The sequence below is a fragment of the Pteropus medius genome, unplaced genomic scaffold, assembly GCF_902729225.1.
Source record: "Pteropus medius unplaced genomic scaffold, Ma_sr-lr_union100, whole genome shotgun sequence".
In the NCBI taxonomy this organism is placed as follows: domain Eukaryota; kingdom Metazoa; phylum Chordata; class Mammalia; order Chiroptera; family Pteropodidae; genus Pteropus; species Pteropus medius.
The window spans coordinates 25039661-25063759 of NW_024349803.1; the positions used below are offsets into that span (position 1 = coordinate 25039661).

A 24099-nucleotide genomic window follows, 5' to 3' on the forward strand; every position below is an offset into this window, starting at 1 on the left:
CGTACGGCGTCCCCATCACTTGCCATGCCCCACGACCTGTAAGGACAGGGGTCGCGTCTACCCTTCATCACCACCTCCCACCCCCCATAAATACTCAACAGCTGTTTGTTGAATGAGTGAATCATCACAGTTAGAAAGGACGATCTAAAGGTCACATGGTGGGGTGCTAGTCAGTGACGTAAAAGGAGTTTGCTGTAGGGACTCAGGGGAATTTTGCTTTTCTAACGAAAGGGGCAGCTGCGGTCAGTTCTGTCCCCTCACTCATCTTCTGCCTTGAGTAGGGACACGATCCGGTAGCTACGGCAGCGAGCCTGGCACCATGAGGCTTCAGGCACGAGGGAAGCGTTTAAAACACAGCATCGTCCAGGCAAAGTGCCATGTCTCAGCCGTCACCTCTGACCTTCCCATTAAGAGATAAAATAAATCCCCGTTTGGCGAGTCACGATAAATCGAGATTTCCTTTTCTCAGCTTTTCATTTGCAGCTGAAAACATTCCCGATGGGCACCTTTCGAATTGTATTCGAAACCTCAGCCAGGGTCAGCTCCGCGGGAGCCTCTTCTGCTTTGGGGCACCCCACGGCGGGCTCCTCCACGAACCTGGATGAGTTACCCAAGCAGAGTAATAGTCATCATCTTGCATTTCCTAAAAGCTAATTCAGGCCTTTCCCACTGCTTCGAGGGAAAGCAATTTCTAATGTACGAGAAAAACTGGGTTCCACGATAGCTCGCTAACATGTCATTTTGACACTCTGGGTTATGAACGAATGACTCACCTAAGACTCTCAACTCTGCATTTGTGTATATCATCTGAAACTCGTTTTCGGCAGCACACTGGTAGACACCGGAATCTGACGCGTTCAGCGTAGCGATGATGAGGGTCCCATTTTCCATCTGAATTCTCTCCTAAGAAAACAGAAGTCACACGAAGATGTCCGTACGTTAGCGTGGCATTCTCTTAATCAGAATACATTCCAAAGTGTCGCGCTCGTCTACGAGTCGTGACATCCGGGCGCCTGAGAACCGATGCTTACGAAGGTGAGGGGGTCACCGCGAGGTCCTGAGCGGTTTCTGAAGCGAAAAAAATAGAAATGGGCTAATATAATTTAGGCAGTTAGTGTATTTTATGTTACCTTGTTCCTTTTAAAATTGGCATTCTCCACGTCGGACGTATGTTGCTTCTTCTACATGGTATATGAATGACTTGGGACATGCCACTGGTCTAATTATTCCAGAAAACGTGGTTGATGCTAATATTAAACAGACATTGTGACTGGGGCATTTCCTTGCCTTTCCATCATAAGGTCTCAGAAAGCCTCGAAATGCCATCACTGGGTATTTTCTGAGTTATAAGTAGGAGGCTGAATTTTCTTTTCTACAGCCAACTATAAAGCATGCTTTTTAAACAGCCAGAATCCGTTAGCGCCCCATTTGGAGTGTAGAATTACAATTTCGAGAGCACATAATGAAATCATTTAATATTGCAAATACAACTTAAAACTGACTATTTCAAGATACCTATTCCCATCCTCTGGAGATGAACAGCAGGCTGGGGAAACAAGGATTCACGCCAGAGAGAAAACTTTGCTAAGCCGAAACGAGATCATTATTATATTCAGCCTCTAAACAACAGATGTTTTCTGTGTCTCTGGCTGTGCTTCCTTTTGCAAAGCAAAATGGAGAATCAATGCAGAATTAACACAATTATTTGGATAATTCGATGGGAGAAAAACAACTCTGTCTCATCGTCTGTTTATTGCAGAAGAAAGGATGCTGGCGATCGGAAGATGTGGGGAACCGCCTCAGCTCCCCACATTCCTGCGGGGTCAGACGTAATCAGTCATTCTCATAAAAGCGCGACGCTGGGTGATGGCAGAGAACCTGGGCCCTGGGGTCCAGGCTTCGGACGCTAATTCCAATATTTATAGCTGTGACCGTGGACATGTGACTTGACTTCTCTGAAACCAGTTTTCCTCATCTGTATAAAGAAATAATAATCGTATTTCTCTCTCATAAGGTCGTCATGAGGACACGATAAAATGAGGCCTGGGAAATATTTAACACAGCCTGTCTCATGTGAAAATTCAATAGATGTTATCTGTGCTGGCGCTGATGCTGACCACAGTGATATCTGAATGCAGATCCATCACTGACCAGGAATTGGCCTCGTGCGGGTTATCCGCCTTCTTTACCTTAGTTTTCTCGTTTGGGACATGTGGATGATATTAACAGTTGCTGTGAGTTTGTTTCAAGATTAAATAAATTCATATGTATGTATGAATGTATGTATGTATGAGTGTGTGTGTGTATGTATGTAGGTAGGTAGGTAGGTAGATAGATAGATAGATAGATAGATAGATAGATAGATAGAGTCTACCACATTCCCTGGTGGCTGCTAAACACTCCACGAACATTAGCTCTTGTTGCCAGGAGCAAAAGGTCCCCAGCAGGCGGGGGAGCTTTAACATTGACAGGTGCTTACCCCTGGCTGGAGGAGTTCACCGTTCTTGAACCAGGTGTACCTGGGGCTGGGCTTTCCACTAGCTTTGCATTCCCAGAACAAGCTGTCATAGATAGACAGGTACGTATTCTGAATTCGTCGTTCCCATTCTGGAGGAGCTGTCTCAAAAAGGGACAAAGAGCAATTATTTGGCAAGTCAGTCACTCAGGACATCCTGCTCCATGCTAAGCAGCAACACACACACACATGCACACACACGCACGCACACAAGCACACACACGCGCGCGTGCACACACACACACACGCACGCAGAGATTGGAGGAACCGGAAATGCAGGAGCTTCAACATAGGGCAACAGACATAGCGTTGAAAATATCAGTGGGCCTTTGGCACAAGGTACGTGTATGTTATTTGTCCTTTCGAGGCACCTAAATGTAACACCTTGGGAGTTGTGGGAAAAGGCCCAAGTGCTGGACAAGGCCAGGTAATCATTCCTTGCTAACTAGAAGCCCGTGAGCCGGGTCAGAAGACGGATGACAGATGCCACGGCTGGACCCCGTGGGGCTAATGGCTGTGGATTCTCCCCATTCTGAACTGCCCGAAGCAGGTGCATCTGTATCCTGCACAGTCACATTCAGTGGTTTGCAGCATAAACCCAGACAAGTTTCTTTGCGGGACGATGATCCATTCTTCCCTCCATAAAACCCTTGACGGGGAGTGAGGACTTCTGAAGCCACGTGTGGGTTCAGGACCTAGCTTAACCCTGGGCCCTGTGCCCTAACCAGAGCAGCTGCTGTGGTTGGTGTGAGGCTGCTGCTTGGGTGGAAAGCGTGGTCACCCTGACCTTGGCCGTGGACGCGTTTGGGGGAGTGGATGAGACGCTCTCACACTGGTTTGGCTGCAGTGTGGTGCCACGCGGGCAGGCTTAGGCAGACGGGCTCAGATGTGGTGGGTGGGGTCCAGGTTACAGAGACGGCTCAGAGCCCTTGCCTGGGGCCTGGCAAACGCCTGTGCGACCTTGCTTGGTTCATCTGCGGTTTCTCGCCCATAATATCACTGAAAAGTGTTTCTATACCTTATTATCGTAAGAACTGTATGAAGTGGTGTTTGTGAAGACGTCTATGTAAGCCAACATTTGTATCAATGTGAGAGAAAATACTTTATTATTGATTTTCAGTTTATAGCTACCTCCATTTTCTAGTTAATCTCACGGTTATATCTTTGTCTATTTAATAGAAAAATGAGGTATCTATTACAAACTAGCCAAAGCCTTTAATATCTTTGCGCCACTAAAAAAGCCTCAGTTACGTCCTCACTGTGTTTTAAGAAAAGATTTCAAATTCCAGAGGCTTCCCTTGAAAAAGCGGGAGCTACTGCAAAGAATCAATATATAAATGCGCATGTCTACACACTGGTTAGCGTGGCTGCTCTGCAGGGGCATAATCCGGAGGAAATCATGTTCTCTATATAGAGTAGAAGTTTTCATTCTGGGTTAAAATGGAAAATTCTAAAGGAAATGGAAATAACATAACTAAAGCACAGTATGTTCCCCCCGCAGGACACCCAAGAGGCATTTTATGACGTCATTACAATACCTTATGACGTCATTACAATATCTTAGACTTTACAAGTTATCGAAAGATGTATTTTTTCTCCAATTACTATACCATTGATTATAAACGTGTCACATATAGACATGTCATATAGAAAAATAACTTGGCCAAGTATAAATTACTCTTTTAAAAAGTTATCCAGTACAGATATATTAAATTCAGCAAAGAAGAATATTTTAAAAGCACCAGATATTTTGAGAATTCTAGGGAATATTTTATAGTTTCTTTGACATAAAAAAAGAAGCAAATTTTATGCTAGTGTTGTATTTTGGCCTGGATGAAAGCGGGCATAAAGACTTTTAGAAAAGATATGCTTTCATCATCTCTCATAAGGCCATGAGAGCTTCTGGTAATTGAGGGAAACATATATTTTAAATGAGGTAATGACTTTAGTTTTCTGTTGCCTACACCGGAGTAGACAAAATCTGGGAACTAGGAAAAAAATACTGAAAATTACTATACGGTATTATGCTCCGGCCATTTTCGCCCTCTTCCGTAAATTCTACTTAGAATTATAATCAAGATTGGCCTGGGCTGTTGCTGAACGCTTTATGGGAAATAAGTGGACTCCCTGCTACTCTGGGTTATCAATTTTTATGGCTTTTACATGACATGGCTGATATTTTCAAGGCAATTGTAATAAACAATACCATGCGTAGACGATGCTGAAATTAAACCTGTATTTTAAAAATGGTTATTCCCGCCAGCTAACCACCCTAATTAAGCACCCTACGCTGGAAGCGAGGTTCCCTCTCTCTCCCAGGACACTTTCCCACAACACGCTAATGACCTTCACGGTTTCCTGTGGAGGACAGTCCCAAAGAGTCTGCGTGCTTCCGAAACCCCGTTAGCTCACCGTAGAAGATGAGCTGACCCTTTGAGAGGTCTCTCCCGCGAAGGTTGCCTGCAACGCATTCGTAGAAGCCTTCGTCTTCCTGTTGAAAGTTCGGGATTTCAAGGGCAGCCTGGGATTTGCTGTACTTGACTTTCCCTGGCAACGGGCTTCCATCCAACCTCCTCCAACTAATTTCGGGGACTGGGCTGAACAGTTACACCTCATTAGAATACAATCCGGTTTTGTCTTTGTGACAGCAGGATACAACAAGCGTGTCCTTAAAAATAACTCAAGGAAAAAAAAATCTACTAATCTATCACCATTCACTCATTCAGCAATTTACACCTCGTTCAGTGCCTGCCACGTGCGAGTCACAGGGCAATGACCAGGAAACAGATTGGTGAATAAAATAGACATGGCCTCTGCCCTCCCATGGCTGACAGACTAGTGGAGCAACGTCCAATAACCAAATAATTAAAACTAATATGTTGGTAAATTGCGACAAAGAAACAAAGGAAGTTGTTTACTGCAGAGACAGTAACAAGATTATATGAATTTAAATATGTTGCTCGGGATATTCTTTGGAGGACGTGATGTTGAAGAGGAAGCAAACTCTTCCTATATTTATAGAGCCTAAGACAAAACTACAGATCCCTTCACGGCTGAATTGTGCTAGTCCACAGCTGAAGACACACGCGGCGGGGACACCAGATCACCAAGGGCACCAGTATGGCCAGGGACCCGGGTGAGTCCAGAGCACGGGCTCTGTGGCCCTCAGAAAAAGCGCTCGTTTACAGCCTGTCTAAAAAAGAGAGAGAAAAACAACAATAACATGAAAGACGACTTTACAGCGTACCCTGCCTGTCGTTGCGATTGGTAAAGAGTGCCTTTCGTTACGGGAATTTAGCTTCCTCTCTTATACCTAATACCTTTGGTTCAATATGACCATCTTTTAAAATAGCAGAAGTGTTATTTTATAATATGTGGAGCTTAATGTGTCTAACCATAAGGGACGGAGTTGTGGTTTAGAAGGCCTCGCTTTTACAGGGAACTATAAAGAGACACAGGCTATCCATAAAATTATGCCAGGAGACTCTTCCTTAATAAACTAATCACTTGTTAAATCAACCTCCAATCTATTTGCAGGACCGCGGTTTCCTCCCTACCGTCAAGTTGCTCTTCATTCCCTTACAGATTGCCAGATGATCGAAATATTCCTGTTTCACATATATTTTTAACAATAATAATAAAATCATCCTGCGATGACATATTGTAAACCTTGCGGGAGATGCCAGCTTTCTCCGAGTCAACAGAAGTAACGTGGGAGAAGCATCAAATCTCACGCCGAGTGGCCGCCGAGGGTTTTAGAGACTGAGCTGTAAGCAACTGCAGAAGACGATGGCTGATGGCAGCTGCCAGCACACGAGAAACCGAGAGAGCCCAAGGGACTGTCTATTGGCAAACAATTTTGATCCTTTCGTGCAAATCGAAGACACGCACCGTGTAGAAAATCAGACGCGCTCACACGTATTTGTCAGAAAACACACTCCCAATCAGCGTTTGACTTCATCTGTTGGTCTCAGAATTAGCCTCTGGTTACAAACACAACTTGCGTTTTGTTAACACAAAATAAAATCATTATCCTGATAAATTTAGTTTCTCTCCTTTTAAAAAGACTTGCCGCTTGCCACGAATTGAGTTTGACATTTTAGTAAAATGGCATATTCCTGCCAATGATTAACCTCAGATAACAGGTTTTCTTGTTCATTTTATGAGTTACCAAACTAATACGAAATAAAAATGGAGTTCTAGAATAAAATTTGTTCACACAGAGGATCTTCATCAAATCTGGTGAATTTTATAGTATGTGTAGAATTATCTAATTTTTAAAGATACGTGTAGTGCATATGTGAATATACGAAACATGGCCACCTGTGGGTGACAAGCATACGAATGCTTTTTATTGCCTATTTTCTATTTTTTATTATTTTTTTTATTATTTTCCTAAAGTGGGTATGTATTACCTGTGTAATAAAAAAAAATCTAAAAACTTTTATTTACAGACAAAAATAGAGGCTCCGTTACTTGTCTAAATGCATGACCTTTTGTCGTCTTTTTATGACAGTGTATCTCTGAGGTTTATGACAAACACATGCGAAGTTTCCAACTGGAAAAGCTTTTAATCTCAAGCATTCAGACAAAAGATAATTTCAGTAAAGAGTCTTTTTCCCATAGTTATATCCTAGTGTTTCGTTTCGATTATGAAGACAGAGGTCAATTTTTAACATAAATATCTAAATCTCTGAACCAGTAATAGAAGACTTTGATATTCAGTAGCAATAATTGTGACAATATCGACAATATCGTAACAAATAGATACCAATTCTTAACCACGAACCGTGTGCCAGGTACTATGTATGTGTATAAAGTGTACGTAGCATTTCATTTATTTTTCCTGTAACTAAAGGTGACAGAGCCGGGAATTTTTTCCCTCAGGTTTCTTTGTCCTCTGAAGCTCCGTGTTTAATCACAGGTGATACAGGCCCTATGGCTTTCATAAGACCCTCCGATTAAGTGGGAGCCAAAAGAATAAGTCCCACCAATCCCAACTCTTTCAACTTTTCCCATAAAAGAACTCAGCGATGACACTTAAGTCTCTCTGAACAAGTGCTTTCCCTTGATGTATGAAATGGCATATCTTCTGCAAATATACCTTCTCAATGGGAACAGTCTGCAGAAAACGTCAGTCTCCCCGCCTTCCCCCCCGGCCCCCCCTACACACACACATATACACCCTGCTCTGGTCCCTGAGCCTGCCCAGCCCCCAGACGTCAGCATCTGCCCTGCTCTGTGGCAACCCCTTTCAAGCTGCTGTAGCTGACTCTTTCTTGGAACTGGACTGGCTACATCTATGGCTTCGAGACAGAGCACCTGATGCAGGTCTTGTCTTCAGAGACTCGTGCATTGCAGCCACTGTGACCGGTCAGCCCTGGGAAGCAAGACTACCCAGTCGGAGACGGCCAGACTGGATTCTGGGAATGCCTTTGGAAGAGCTTCTAGGAGGACATCTGCTCGCGGGGCTCTGCCCAGACAGTGCGATATATAACTTGAGCATCTAGGCAATGAGTTCCCCCAAAGGGGAGAGCGTCTTTGAAAGCCAAAGCTCACACAAAGGAAAGGAACTTGGAATTCTTCGCACGCCAAGATCGAGGCACGGCGGATGCCAAGAATCTCTCTCTGAACATTTCAGTGAGTCAATAATTCTTTTCGACTTAAGCCTATTTGAGTTATATTCCTGCCGCTTTCAACCAAAAAGACTTGACGGATAGATTCTGAATGTCTGGGTTGCAATGCCTGTTAGGTTACTTTCTGTCTGTTTGATTGAATTGTATGATATGCTGGATTACTTCAGGATATTACATTTTATAGTTTAGATATTTTAGAATTCTCAAAGCAACTACGCTACCAAAAAATCCCCAGATGTTTAAAAATCAAATTTAAAAGTCTTATCAAATGCATTTTATGGCTACATTTCCTATTAACAAATTTCTAATGGGGAAAAAATAAAGCGGTTCTCTAAGATTTCACAGTTACCATTTAAATGCAGAGATCTGTGACATCTCTGCTGAACAAGAATGCCATGACCCTCTTGGTTCCCACTGGTAATGCTGGAGAGGATAAACGTAAAACGCAGGTGACATAAAATGCACATGGACATGGACAATGGACTAGTGGCTACTAGAGGGTCGGGGGAGGTAGACAGGGTAAAAGAGGTCGGATTTTGTTAACCAATGTCACCATAAAAAAAAATAAATCAGAAAAAAATAAACCCATATATTTAATTCTAAATCTCCATTAAATTTAACAATTTTACCCAATTTACCTTACTTAAGAATCCTTATAATTATTACATCACATACATGACTTTATTCTGTTGTTCATAAAAAAAAATGCATATGCATTTTAATGAAAAGTTCCCATTTTGTTGGGAATTACTTATGAAGCCGCTAAGTGAATTGCTTCAGATTTCACACCCTCTCTTTTTTGAAGTCACCCCAAACGAGCCGTGGGTGGAAAGATCTGGAATCAACAACAGATGAAATTACTTTAGCAGTGAGCTTCAGCTTTTGAATGCAAGTTCATTTTTTTTTCCAACATAGGCCGGTCTGTGTAAATAATGCAATAATCGAAATTGCGAATCTGTCGTAAGAGAACACTGTTGATCCAGTGTGGGGCAGAGAGCAACTCTCCCGTGTATCAGCAATAGTGGTTACAAGCGTGGATTTGCTCCCTTACGGAATGCGGATTAATAGTGGTACATAATGCATAGGATGATTGTGGCCATTGTTATGTCATCCATGTCACATGTTAAACCTGCTGTCCGGCACAGTTTAAACTATGTCTGAGTGCTAATGGTAAAATTAATAACGTAATTTAAGATAATTATTGTCATTTCGAGAGCATATTTATTTGTTTGCTATTCTCCATTAAGGGCTCCATGTGACTAGCATTCGACATGAAGCGATTCATAAATCATCGTAAGCTGAAACCGGATCTGCACGCCGCAGACGAAGCGGGCGCGCGAGCCCCTGGAGTGAATCCCCGCTTCTCGCTGCTCCGTGCACCAGCCGCCAAGGATGCAGCGTCCCCGGGCACGGTGTCAAGTCCCTGTCCTCGTCACGAGACCGGGGTTGCTCGGGTGAGGTATGACACGCTCTGCCGTCAAGCACCTATCTTCCCAACCTGGCTAATCACCGAGGACCTTTGTGGCGGGCAGGACGGGGGCAGACGGAGGTCTCCAAAGAGAAAAGGGATCCTGTGTGGGACACCCGAGAATGCTGATGAATATTAACGAGCATCACTGAGTGCCCACTAGGTACCAGGCGCTGTGGCCGGTGGCTTCCACGTGTCATCCGAGTGAGAGCCTCCGCCAGCAATCCTAACTACCTTTTTGGGATGGTACTCACGCTTGGGCGGGTCACTTCTCCTAAACCAGGAGCTGCCAGCCGTCCTCCTCGCTCAGGCCGATTGGTCGTGAGCCACCCGCCCGCCTCGCGGCGCCTCTGTGCAGTTACGAGCACGAGTGGACTCCTGGCTGCCCGCCCGGTCCTCGGCGCGCTTCCGAGGCTCCACCCGCCTCGGCCACGCGGAGGGCGGCAGAGGCAGCGTGTGCTGACAGTTCATTTTCATTTAAAGGAAGGGGTCCAGTTAACCCGCAGAGTTAGTCTGCGGCCACGCCACCCTGAACGTGCCCGATCCCGTCTGACCTCGGAAGCTGAGCAGGGTCGGGCCTGGTGAGTCCCTGGATGGGAGACCACCCAGGAAGACCAGGTGCTGGAGGCGTAAGACATAAAAAAATAAGGGATCGTAAGCTGACAAGGCCCTTGCAATCTGTGAGGTCGACCAAGGGTTGCCTCGCCTAAAAAGTAAAATAAAATAAAAATAAAGAAAGAAAACACGGAGTTAACACGTTAGCACGCAGAGAGCACACGGAGCGACGGTGGCTGCGCGCGGCCTGCAGAGTGGTCATCCCGGGCCGGCCCGAAACCGCGCCGTCGGAAGGTCAGTCAGAGGGAACAGCGCCCACCGCCGCACGACAGTTCAGCCGCCTCTGGCCACGTTTCCCCTTCGGCGACACGCCCCGCCTCCGCGCCCCGCCCCCCACTAACACACACGTGCCTTTTTTTAATCTTCTCAAATATGATGTAAAAATAGAACTCGGATGCAGATCTCAGTCAGGACAAGCGAACGAGAGTCTCTCTCGCCCATCGCCCAAGGCTTCCTCGGGCCACAGACGCGGCTTCCACGAACCCCGGGCTCCAAAGGGAGCCCCTCACGGCTGCGAAATACCACCAGGCAATGAAGGCCAAGTTCCTTCTGTCTGTCTGCCTCCACCCCTCCGCTTCGTGCTTCTTAAATAAGCGTCACCGTAAACGCGGACGAGCTGCCTTCTCTGCCGCCACCACGCTCTCCTGAGCGAGCATCCTATTCATTTTATCTGAAGACAGAGAATACATTTGTTAACCATCTGGCCTGGTTCACCCTTAATTGGAAGTTAAATTAAACTCTCCACACACTAGTAGGAACTGTGTTTCAATTCTATACTTCGAGGCCATAAATAGAATTTTCATTACTAGTGCTATTTGAGAAAGCGTATATTTCTCCTCTGGATTTCTTGAACTTCATTATCCACAGCTTAAATCCAGGCCATACTAAGTTTTTAACTGGAAGCTGGTACAGAGAACCAGTTTCCTAAGACGCTTATGCTGGGATGATTTTTAACTTGAACCTCATTTCGGCAGGCACGTTTCATCCGAGAGTGAGGTGGAGGCACAGGGCCGGCAGAAGGCGCTGTCAGCAGACCTTCAGGCCGTTCGGCTGGCGGCTCTCATGTCCCCAGGTCGAAATTGTCACACGAAGGGCCTGCAACGTAAGACCGTCCTGTGGGGACGCAGTACAGACAAATCCATGAGTTCTGTAGAAAGGCGATCTTGCTGTCAGGGACAGAGAGAGGACACTTGTTTTCCGAGTGACGTAAACATGGCCGGGCTCCTGGCCTGGCCCGCTGGCCATTGCGCCCAGGTTTCTCTCAGGAGAAGTCTGTGGGCACACGGGTCCCCGTCTGCTGTCTGACACTGCAGCTGCTGCAGCCGATTGAAAAGCCACCAATGGTTTGTTCGTGATAACCACGGAGGCAGAGTGACACCTGCACGCAGGGTGGAGGGACACGGGCAGATCCGGGGTGACCGAGTGCCAACTGCCTGATGCGTCTGAGCCTGGCTCCCGCTTTGCCTTCAGCTGGAGACAGCGACGGGCACGTGAAAGTCTTCTTGAGAGCATCAAACGAGGACACATCGGGGAGAAAACATTTTGCAATATAAACTTTAAACCCCAAATAAGGCTTACTCCATTGCCTTATGGCCGTGATTCTCGTGCGGGGACTGGAAGCTTTGACCGGCCAAACATTTTTCTGGAGTGGAGGAAGCGCGCGCTCACGGCCCTGGAGCCATGCGGTCGGGCTGAGTGGGGTCCTGCACCCTGCAGTTAATTGACAGCTCGTGCGTAATCTTGAGGTCCCCTGGAGGCAAGCTAGAGTCTGAGAACTTCCCCGAGGCTGTGGCTGAGCCAGATCTGGCTCAATACTAACCATAAATAAGTTTCTCTCCCACCACGAGTCCTGTGCCGCTCTATAGTAGAAATAATGACAATTTGGTCAAGGTAGGTGAGTTTCTGGAGGTTTATGTACCTTCGAATTTATAGGGCTCGACCTCAGCTCAGCTCACAGCCATGAACGTTCATATGTAAAGAAATAAGCAGATACCGACCACGATATATTAACATTTAATCGTTCTATTACTAATATATGCGACGCATTACCAAGCACATATTGTAGGCCAGGCACTGAGCTAAGTGAGTCACCGAACCCATGTAACGCTGCTGTGACACACCGGAACCTTGTCAGTCCGCTTTGGGACGAGGCTGCTTTCGGACACATGCCCAATATCACATGGAAATTAAGAAAGGAGGACTTGAACCACACACTGTCTTTCCACGGAGGCTGAGCTCTAAGCCATCATCCTTCGCATGAAGTGACCAGCTACAAACTGACAGCCACCTTATCGGGCGTGTGGCGTGTGCTTAGAAACACATTTTTCATCGAATGAGCTAATGTTACGACTCTGGGTAGAGTTCATTTCTTCCAAGGGCCAGAAGGTGAAATCATAGATTTTTTTAAAAGAACATGTTGAGACGCCTCCCAGTTCCAAAAAAGTTTCCAGGGACGGGTTCCGAGGTCGCCTGGAGAGAGCAGCGCGGGACGCCTTCTCCCCGGCTCGGTTCTGGCTTGGCTCTGAAGCCTTCCTCTCCTGCAACTGCCAGTTACTTAAAACCTAAGAGCCGTGGGTCCCCCGAGACAGGCGGTGACAGACGGGGCGGGAAGGATGAGCAGCTGCTTCCAGAAGCACGTATATTCTTCTTGGATGATTTCTGAGCCTCTAAATTAGTTTAATTTTAGAAGCAGCGCTGTAAAAATCCAAGCTCTGGTTTGGAAAAGAATCGAAAGGAACGTTTGATGTTGGATCCAGAGTGCGTCTCTAGGATCAGAAGGGGCCACTGGGAGGCTGGGTCCCTGGGCTCCGAGGGCGGCCCCTGCACAGTGGGTCTGGAGGGGGCCTCGGCACCATGTCTCAGAAGCGTTAGCGTCTACACCACAGTCCCATTTTCTCGAAACACGTTGAGAAGTTCAGGCGGACGTGGGCAAAGCGGGGCCATGAAGGTGTTCATTGCACCATCGTCCGGGACAATGACACATGGAAACACAACACACCACAAGGAAAGTTAAGTGTCCCGCAGTCGGAGGCTGGCGGAAATAGAGTTCAGCGCCCACTGTCATTACTGAGAGCACAGAAGACCTTTACATGACCTGTAGACACACTCATGGCACATATTTTAAAGATGTAAAAAAATATATTTTACAAAAGAATATGCTTTGTAGCGGGATAATTGTTTTGAAATAGAATTTAGAGTTGAAGAATGTATACATCAAAATACGAAGTGTTTTCTCTGGGGGAGAAAGTAAGAGTGGAGGTAATTTCATTTTCTTCTTTTGGCCTGCCTGCACTTTTTCATCTTCTTAAACGAATGTGTTTGACTTTCGCACTAATACACGAAGAGACAGACCTCACCGAGCATTTTCTGCGGTGTTTTGTTTTATTCTGCGGTGAGCAAAGCTCGGCGGATCTCTTGCCACCCCCTTGCCCGTCCCGTGAGCTCTCATTTCAAATTCGGCCGCAGAGCTCGGGTCCTGCTCAGTTTTGCTCCGCGGAAGCCACGTTCTCAGTCCTTACGCCTTCCTGGGTCCCTCCCCCGATGGGGGACGCTCCGCAGGAGGACGCGTGACCGTCCGCGCACCCCCGCTGTGTCGCTTGGTCCCTCTTCTTCCATCTTGACTACACGCTTGCTCCACTGCTCACGCCGGAGTCATTCGGTTGAAGTATTTGTACTTGAAAACAGGAAACCAGCAGAGAAAAATCAACAAAAGCAAACGCCGGTTCTTTGAAAAGATCAATAAAACCGCTAAGTCTCTAGGCTGAACTAACCAAGAAAAAGAGATGGAAGACACAAATAACTAATATCAGAAATAAAAAATGAGCCATTGCTACTGAACTCGACTTTAAAAAGACGATAGATGAAATTAACCAATTCCTGGAAAGATGCAAGTTACCAAAATCCTCACAAGGAGAAATGTATCATCTGAATAGACCTATAACTACTAAAGAAATCTAATCGATAATTAACAGAGAGCACCAGGGCCACGTAGATACACCGATAAATTCTCCAAACATGTACGATAAAAATAATTATCTATAATCTCTCTTAGAAAATAGAAGCAGAGAAAACCATTCTAATTCCTTCTGTGAAACCAATGTTTCCTTAATACGAACCTGAGATAGAGAAGTTTCAAGAAAGAAAGATGACAGATCAACATCTCCCCTTAACGCAGAAGGGAACATCCTCAACGACGTTAGCAAAGTGAATCCAGCGGCGTTTAAAGAGATTTATACGGCACGATCAAATGGCCTTTATTCCAGGTATGCAAGACTGGTTTAAGATTTGCAAATTAATTTATGTTAATCCACTACTCGACAGAAGAAACATCACGCGATCATTTCAATTGGTAGAGAAATAGCATTTGGAAAAATTTGACACCGATCACAAGAGACACTCAAAGCAAACTAGGAAAAGAGGGAATTTCTTGGACGTAATGAAGAACGTGTACAAAAAATATCGAGCTGACATCGTGCTCGATGGTGAGAAACTGGATGCTTTCACCTTAAGATCAGGAAAAAGGCAAGGATGTCACCTCTCACCACTCATATTCAGCGTACCGTTAGAAATCTCAGCTAAGAAAATAATACAATGAAAAGGAAGTAAAAGGCATATAGATTGGAGGTGAGAAACAAAACTATTCACAGATGACAACGTAAAAAATCTCAAAGAACTGACAAAAAATAAGTCCAGAATTAATGAACTATTATAGCAAGTTTACAAGGTAGAAGGTTAATAGAACAAAATAAATTCTTTTCCTTTATACCAGCAATGAACAGATGGAATTTGAATTAGACAATTAAAATACAATTTAAAATATAATACTGTTTGCATTAGCACCCCGAATTGAAAAGTTTAGGTTTAACTCTAAAATAATACGTACAGAATTGTTGTGTGGAAAACCGTAAAACTAGCCTGAAAACAACAAGAGCAGATCTAAATAAATGGAGAAATGTTCCTTGTTCATGGAACGGAAAACTCGGTATTGTCAGTGCTTCCCAGCATGTTCGCGGCAGACTGGGTGCCGTCGCCGTCAGCAGGCCAGGGTGGGTTAGAGACAAACCGGTTCTAAGGCACGCGTGGAAAAGCGAACACACCAAGAGCCGACACGACACTGAAGAACAGAGCTGGAGCCCTGACATCGCCCGACGTTAGGACCTGCCGTAAGCCGCAGTGATGAGGACGACGCGGTCTCGGCAGAGAACAGACACACAGATGGGTAGAGCAGCACAGCTGACTGCACGAATGTGGCCCATGTGTCTTTGACAAAGGAACAAAGGTGATATGACGGGAAAAAGGCGGTCTTTTCAACAAACGCAGGATCATTGGACATCCATATGCGATGAAAGGAGCCTAGACACAAACGTTACTTCTCTCCCCAAAATTAACTCAAAATGGGCCATAGAGCAAAACGTAAGACATAAGACTATAAAACCTCTCAAAGATAACAGGAGAAAATCTAGGTAGGCTTGGATTTGGCAGTGAGGTTTTAGATAACATACTGAAAGCATAATCTGCTAAAGGAAAAATGATGTTATGTAATGTTGAAATTGAAAACCTGCGCTCTGTGTAAGACCCTGTTAGGGGAATGAAGACACGAGCCACAGGCTGGGAGAAAATATTTACAAAATACATATTTGACTTGTATCCAAAGTGTACAAAGAACTCACGACTCAACAATAAGAAAACAAACACTCCCATTAAGTGGACAGAAGATCTGAACGAACCTCTCTCCCCGCTCTCTCTCTGGAATGAAAGAATTAATGATTGAATGAGTAGTCGGTGCATATTTGCTGAGCTAATGAATAACTGGTGTTCGATTTGCCAGATGAGTGAGGAAGGGGACAGCAGTGACCCGCGCTTCCGAGCAGGTCCTCGGGGACTGCTAGCGCGAAATCAACGCGGAGACCCCTGGTCTCTGGCTGGTGTTTCTTTTTACCCCCTCAGCCAAAGCAGCTTCAGCAATGACCATGATGGATACACTGGTTACTATTTGTTGACTATTAAGGGCCAGACATTCTGGTAGGTGAGTAGGTACTTTGACTAGTATTCCTAGTCCTTATAAAAATCCTACTCTATCATCTACCATTTATCTATCTATCTATCTATCTATCTATCTATCTATCTATCTATCTATGCATCATCTATCTTCTATTATGTATCTATCATCTATCTATCATCTATCTATCTATCTATCTATCTATCTATCTATCTATCTGTCTATCTATCTATCTATCTAAACTATCATCTATGATCTATCTATGATCTATCTATCATCTGTTTATCTATCATCTATCATCATCCATTAACTATCATCTGTCTATGAGCTATCTATCATCTATCTGTCATCTACCTATCTTCTATATTATCCATCTAATTTTGGCCTTTGTTTTACAGATAAGAAACAGGTCACAGTCTCCCAGCCATTGACAAGGGAACTTAGGATTTAAACCCTGATTCTTTGAATTCAAAGTCTAGCTCCCTCCAGAACACAATATTGCCTTGAAATGTTAATGAAAAGCATTCAGTCCTCCTCTGGGGAGTGTGTGTGCATGTGTGTGTGTGTATGTGTGTGTGTGTGCGTGTGCGCGTGTGTGTGTGTGCATGTGTGTATGCACGTGTGTTAAAGGTTAGTGTCTTTCAATTTCTTGGAGACTGACTTGAAGATTTGTCAGTTTTCAGCTTTATCATTCAACAGAGTTTATAAAAACATTTCACAATAAAACTACTCTTACAAATGCATAATTTAAAAAGCAAGACTTTTGATTTTCTTATATTCAGATGGTTAATTACGCCCACCACATAATTAATTTTCTAGGGCGTGTGTTGTTTTATTTTTGTTAATTTTGCAAATTTAGAAAAGTTGGTATAGTATCTGGTAGCTGTTGACTTTGATAATGGACTAAAAAGCATTTGAAGTATCTTCGCAATGTTTCGACAATAATGCAATTTGTTTTCTAAAAGCTATTGGCGAGCGTACATAAACACTCTCTTTGGTAGTAGCTCATATTCGTATAGTACCTTCCAAAGTATGCAAAGCCTTTTCATAGATGTTTTGTGCATTTGAAGAAATAAGCAGAGTATCGACAATCCAGACGTGAAACATGTCTCCTACACAGCGCATCTTGGCATGGTCGCTTTGCCCCAGAGGATGCTTGGGAGGCTTCGTTTTGACCTCGAGGAATTCCGCGTCCATGCGAATGACTTAATTTAATAAACATAATCTCAACAGTGATTTTATCAGATGAAATGTTATGGTGTATATTCCATTAAATCAATGATGTTTTTGACACTTGACTATGAAGTTCAGTTAAGTAATTCTCATCATTTTCACCTTCTTCTTTAATTTATATCATGTGCAAAAGTTTTTTTATGTATAAACTTAACAGTGGACATATAATTTATCAGCTAATTTTTTTGTCCATACATATAAAATTTACCATTTTGAGAGGATATTAACTATTATTTTTCCAACTAAATCTTCCTGTATCAAATATTGCTAACTCCAGTTTTAGCAGGACGTGTAGGAGCTCCCACACGTTTTTAGACGATAACTGTCATTGTATTCATTTTTATTGGTTGCCAGCTTTTAATATGGTGATCGTTTCCATCACCACAAAGCTAATAAATAAAATGAAAGATGGTTTTATTTATTCCTAAATTCTCCATTTGAAAAGTCTCAACGATTTACTTCACGTAGTCTGTCGCTTCACTTGCCTGGTTTGAATGGTGAATCTGCTTCTTCCACACACGTCCAATGGACTCTCACGGCACGTACCATGACTGGATCCAAAGGATGAGCTCAAACGCTGAGCTCCGCGTGGGCCGGCCACAATTTCCTGACTCTGCCTTTTTGCTTCCTTCCACCCCTCACTTTCATAGCAGGCTGGACTAAAAGGGGGTGTGGGTCTACGTCTTGAGTGGTATAACTATGCTCCCCAAAGTGCAGACTAAGTTATTACTTTTCACCCATCGGTTTTAATCATGTGTGTATGTGTGAGTGTGTGTGAGTGTGTGAGTGTGAGTGTGTGTGTGTGTGTGTGTGTGTGTGTGTGTGTGTGTGTGAGAGATAGGAATGTGGAGAAGATTTATACTCAGTCAGATGAGGGGTATGTGGTTGTCCAGATATAACTCTTTTCATATTTCCATAGGTTTGCATTTTTTTAGAAATAAACTTAGAAATAAATAAAATTAAGAAATTTGATACGCGAGCAATTCAAAGCCTATATTGATCAACTAAGTTCTCGCCCCTTTTCTACTTTAGACAGACCCTGCTTGCTGCTTTCTGTCCTGTGTCGTCATCTGTACTGCAGCTGAGAAAAAAGTCACGGGCTCAAGAGACGAGAGAACTCAGTCTCTCTGAGACAGTGACTTCTGGTTTGACCATCCCACTGACGCGAACACTGGTTCCACAGAAAGTGATCAGAGCTGGCGTTTTGGGTTCAGGAGAGTTCAGTGAACATTTACTGCCCGGATGCTGAGCCCAGTGCTGTTTTTTACATGTATTTTCCACTCTAATCTTCAAAACAAACTCCTTTCGGATGAGAATTTGGAAATTCACAGAGGTTAGAAAGCGTGTTTGCTGAGGGTCAGACAGCTCTTGAGAAGAACGCGTACTGCATCTGCCTCCACTGACCTGAGAGCAGTTTCCTGATCCATTTACAGTTCCTGGTTAGAATTTAGAATCCGAGGGGTCTAGTTTGAGTGCCCTCACCTTCCTCATACGGGTGTGCTATGGAACAGGTTATTCATCCAAGCTGAGCCTCGATTTTGTCATAAACAATAAAAATATGACATTCCTCTTGTCATTATGGAGATTATATATATATAACATATGTAATAGATTATATATATCATAAATTCTTAGTTATACGTGCTTAACAAATGAAATTTATTTATGTAAGAGTCTTGAAAACTAGTCTCAATAATTTTTAGTTATTTATTACGTAAGTATTTTTAAATTTTCAGGAATCCATACTTTCTGATGCCAAATATGGTAGAAAAAGCTATTGATATTCTTTTCAGATAGCTTTCGTTGGTTTTCCTTTTAAATAAATCATCTAACTCTCAAAGTATTTTGCTGACAAACATTTTCTTTTTGTAAAATTTCCGAGAAAGCCTGGAAAAGGTCAAAGTCCATCATATCTAAAAGGCAGGCAAACAAATGAAAACTGTGACATAAAGTCCCTGTTTGTCACCTTCTTATGAATAATTTAATCGATCAATAATTATTGGACAAATATTATGGGACCAGTACTGTATGAAAATAAAAAACGAACTTTTTAATACATGAAAAATGAATAACCTGAAAAAGTTATTTTAAAGATCGACAAAATTTCATGCATAGAACGGAAACTATGAGACTTCGTAACCAGCATTACTTGGGTTGTATAAAGTTTCTGTAAAAACAAGATGGAGACTTTCAGGGCTGTCTCCCACAGACTGGACTGTCAATCACCGTTTCTCAAGGCGATGACTGCGTTGGAACAGACTCCGGATTTAAAGGTATCCCTCAAATCTGCTGGTGAGAGTCAAGTCTCTCACTATTCAAAGTGTGTTCTACAGACAACGAGAATCACTCTCACGTGGAAGCTGGCTGGAAATGAAGTCATATCTCAGTGCAGACCCACAGAATCTCAATTCAACCACGTGCCCAGGTAACTCACACGCACATCCGTGTTTAAAAAAGGCAGATCTAGTCTGTCTGTCTCGTTATTTGGGGACTGGTGTTCAGAGGCATAAAAATAAATTGTGCCTATTCCCCAAAGATAAAGAGATGTCTAAATATCACATGCAAGAAGTATAGATAGATGTTCCGCGGACTTCGAAGCATTCCAAACCCGATGGCGATAAACACGTATCTGAGTGGAACAGAACACCTCCGCCGCCGGGGCCAGCTGGGCTCAGTTCTAATTACCCACCGTGGACAATGACCTTCAATTAGTCTTATTTTAGAAACCAGCGGTGCAAGGTTTTCACTTACAATCACCGCTGATTAATCAAGCCGGGCCACCCTGCAGGCGATGCCCGTCTGGACGCAGGGCACATCGAGGGCGCAGCGGCTTGCCCGCCCACCGCCTGACACGGGCTCACTTACCCTTTTGCCGGGTGCTGCCCGAATGGGCCTCGTTACGCTCAAACTCGAGGGGACACCAGACATTTAGGGGAGAATCGCAGCCCGGATCATTTTCAGAGTATTAGGCACGTTTGTTCAAATTCTCATCAGAAAGTTTCACTTTCGCCCGGCATTTGAAATCTACTTGGTAATTTACCTTAGAGCAATGTTTGAATAACAAAAAGGTTTTTGTTTTTTGTTTTTTGTTTTTTGTTTTTTTTTAATTAAAACACCAGGAAACAAAACAAAACAAAACGAAACAACCTTACTTTCCAAGGGCAAAGCATTCCAGTTTTACAGATGAATCCTTTGCGGCTTGTATAGTGTCAGGAAAACGCACTTCAATCTTTGGCTCATACTCCCCCATCACACCTGTTAAATATCAAAAGAGCTGGCAGCATTTCTGGAGAGCAGAAGTTTTCTGTGAAGCAAACGTTTCGTTAACCAAAATCTGATTATTTCATCCTTCCGTTAATATTTTACATAATACTTTAATGAGCGACAGAGAGCAAGGGAACGTCATGATGTCATTTAAGGAATTCATCACTTCCCCTCTACCCCGAAAAATAAATATCTAGACTATATCGAAGCGCCAGCAAAGAGGCACCCCCAATTTCCCTGTGCCCCACATGAGCGTCTTAAGAAGAATGAGTGTCATCCATACACCTAGATTCTAAAATGCTTCTGAGCTGACACGGAGAGTACTCTCTAAAGACACCCAGATCTGGGACCCTTCTTGGAACTCATGGGGTCAGATCGGTTGGGGAATAAAGAAGTTTTGGTTAACGCCATCTGAGGCCTGACATGGCCTCTCTCAACCCGAAATCTCGGTGTGTCTGCAACAAAATCCGTGAAGTAATCACACCGGTTGGGATACGTAAACACAAAAATATTCCTGTCATTTTCTTGAGGTTTTGCCACTAAATCAGGTTACTGTGCACTTATTAAAAAAAACATGCTTGTTTTCAGTTTTAAAATTCCCAGTAAGGAACTGCGGGTGTGGCTAAGGCAAGAACGGGCAGCAGCCTACGATGTTTTAAATAAGCTCTGTGCCCGAGGAGTTGCGACAGGCAGGGCTGCGCCTCCTTAGCCTGATTAATGTAACCAATGACGAGTTGAGATTATTCAAACTTCCGATCGTCTCTTTACTTAAACGCCAAACACTGGAGTGATATCTTCCTAAAATAAATGGTTATTGGTGGCTGGTACAATTGCACGAAAGGCAAAAGTTGCAAAACACATACATAATAGGAACACCTCATTTTTGAGACCTCGACCCTTCCGGGCGCTCCCACGGGCTCTGGGGAGCGGGCGGGGAGCACCGCGTTATCCACCTAAGTCGGTGGTTTATTTTCCGCGTCCCTGATGTCTGGTACTTTCTGAGTGACTATTTTTGGGAGAAGCTTCACTTTCTAAACATTGCGTCTGCTGTTAATGGAAACGTGTTGAAGGGGGTAGAAGGGACGGAGACGTAAAGGAGTCAGGACGGGGAGGGGCCGGAACTAAGAATAAACAGAAAAAGGTGGACGGATGCAGGAGAACTCTCTGCGCGTGACGGCTCACAAGCCAGCGACTCCACTGGCCATTCTTAGCCTCATCATCTTTTCTTAAACTCCGCAGAGGGAGGAAAACTGCGAGGCATCCCATTTCAAGTCCAGAATCGGATCATAAAAATGCATGAGCAGACTTTCCATCCTTCCATTTCTCACTGTGAATATTTAATTACAGAGTCGACTGGAGGATTTTCCTACTTCAGTGACCCCCCGGGGTTTTCTGTTCTCTCGATCTTGCACCAGCTATGACTTGACGAGCTCCAGAACTCGTCAGAGACCCGTCTGACATACGCTTCCTGGAGCAGTATAGTGACTATGAATCTCTGCGACGCTCGTCGTCAACGCTGGCTTGCTTTCCTTTCTTCGGAGGTCATTCCCCCCTCCCCCCACGTCTCCAGTCAGGTAAACAGAAGGTGAACAAAAAAAGACAAATGTGGGAAAGAAAGAGGCATTAAAGAGAAGCTGCGTCACACGATCGTTGAAAATACATCGATTCGACGAATCGACTCGGCAGCGCCTACACGTGCACACACACACGCCTGCCCCCCAGACGGACACCAGTTTCCACAAAGTACTCCCTCGGCATTGACGAGACGGTCTGTCCCACCGCAGAGGAGACACAGCACCGTAGAGATCCAGAATCATGCATTCTGGCCCGTTGGGGCGAATCGCAGAATTTTCCGTTATCATTTTTGATAAGACCTGATTTTCATCACATTTGTGAGCTGAGCTCAACTCAGAGACGATGTGTCTCCCCCCGAGGCAGAGGGAAGCCCAGGGCTCCGCCGACCTGCCCAGGCCCCGAGAGCCTGTCCCCAAGACAAGCCAGCGTCTTACCGTCGGGGCGCTGCAGCAAGGGCGTGGGCGGCCCCCGGACGCTCCTCCGGGCTTCCCGGTTCGTGACGAAGCAGGTGTAGTTGCCCACGTCTGACGGCTCCACCTTGGCGATGTACAAGTTCCCCGTCTCTTGAGACACAAACCGCCTGCTGTCCTCTTGGACGTGCAAAGGGTTATCGTTGAAGGTCCACGCGTAAGATAAACCTGGAAGACAGAAAGGAAATGTAATCCCTTACTGGATTCCCTCTCAGCTGAGGGGACTGTGCCCTGCTGACCCATGAGTAGACGAGACGGGGCCCTTCTCTGCCTGGGGGAACTGTAATATTCTCTTATATTCAAACATATCCCAGTTTGGATGGTAAATGCTACAGTCGTCCTGCCCGCGAGGCCCAGAACGCAACAGCAGTAACTGCGGCCGGTGGGGGTGACAGGACACCCTTAACACCCGAAGGCAGGTCCACACGTCGCAGCAAGAGCAGCGGCTGGTTTACGAGGTAACGCGCTGTCCATCACGAGACATGACCAAGCAGAGGATGGATGAGTTTCACTTGAGATGTCGAAAAAGGTTTATTTTTGCAGTCGATGGGCAGTCGCAGCTACGTTTCTGGGTGGTCTTCCCCACCCGCAGCGTCCCTTTGGGCCCCCTAAGAGTCACGCTTTGGGATCGAGCGTCCACACGCGCGGCTCGCTTCTTGTTTCATTTTTGGAAATGCGCTTTGATGCTCCTGCGCTGTTCCCAGCTATCAGACCTTCGTCTTCCTTCGCCGGCCCCCGCTGAGGTCCCCGTCATTTCGGGAGGTCTCCGGCCTCGTCGCCGATGTCCTTCGCTGCCTCACTTCTAAGCTAGTTGCTCATCTCCACCAAAGAGAGGCTCAGAGTTTTTCTTGGAAACCAGAGAGCCCGCTGGTAGGATGTTTTCTTCAGTATAAAGAGGAGGGAAGATGCAGCTCAGAGTCTCCTGTCAGTGACGCCTCGGCGTTTGAGCCTCCTGTGGAGCCAACAGGATCTCGAGCAAATTTCCAAGGCCATGTCTCAGCTTCGGGGTGTTTATTTGACATCTGTTTGGGGAGAGGACCAGGCTCCCCTCCCTAAAAGCCCAGGTCACCCCCTTCACTCAACGAGAATGACAGGGTGCCACCTGGTCCCCCCAAATCTTCGTTTCCTTTACCCTATAATCTTGGGCCCCGACGCCGTCACGCCCCTCCCTCCCTCGGCGAGCTCCTTTCCCTCCGAACCCGTTTTGCTCTGTTCCGCTACGTGGTACATCCTTCGACAGCGGAGCTTTCAGCGGCTGCGGGAAGAGCGGGGTCCAGCAGGAGAAAAGATCCCATAAAGGACAACGCGAAAATCAGAACGCGCGT

At 45.0% G+C, this 24099-nt stretch overlaps 1 protein-coding gene and 1 pseudogene across 1 annotated transcript in view; one reads left to right on the top strand and one right to left on the bottom strand.

Annotated features, from left to right (window-relative positions):
- Positions 1-24099, bottom strand: part of CNTN6 (contactin 6) — a 213563-nt gene that overhangs the window by 58089 nt on the left and 131375 nt on the right. Inside the window, exons 6-10 of the mRNA XM_039836823.1 lie at positions 22739-22942; positions 20618-20720; positions 4928-5112; positions 2480-2616; positions 774-903 (exon numbers count right to left, since the gene is read on the bottom strand). Coding sequence (XP_039692757.1) covers positions 774-903; positions 2480-2616; positions 4928-5112; positions 20618-20720; positions 22739-22942 — 759 coding nt within the window. The remainder of the gene's footprint in view (positions 1-773; positions 904-2479; positions 2617-4927; positions 5113-20617; positions 20721-22738; positions 22943-24099) is intronic.
- On the top strand, positions 10131-10249 carry LOC120582521 (uncharacterized; annotated as a pseudogene).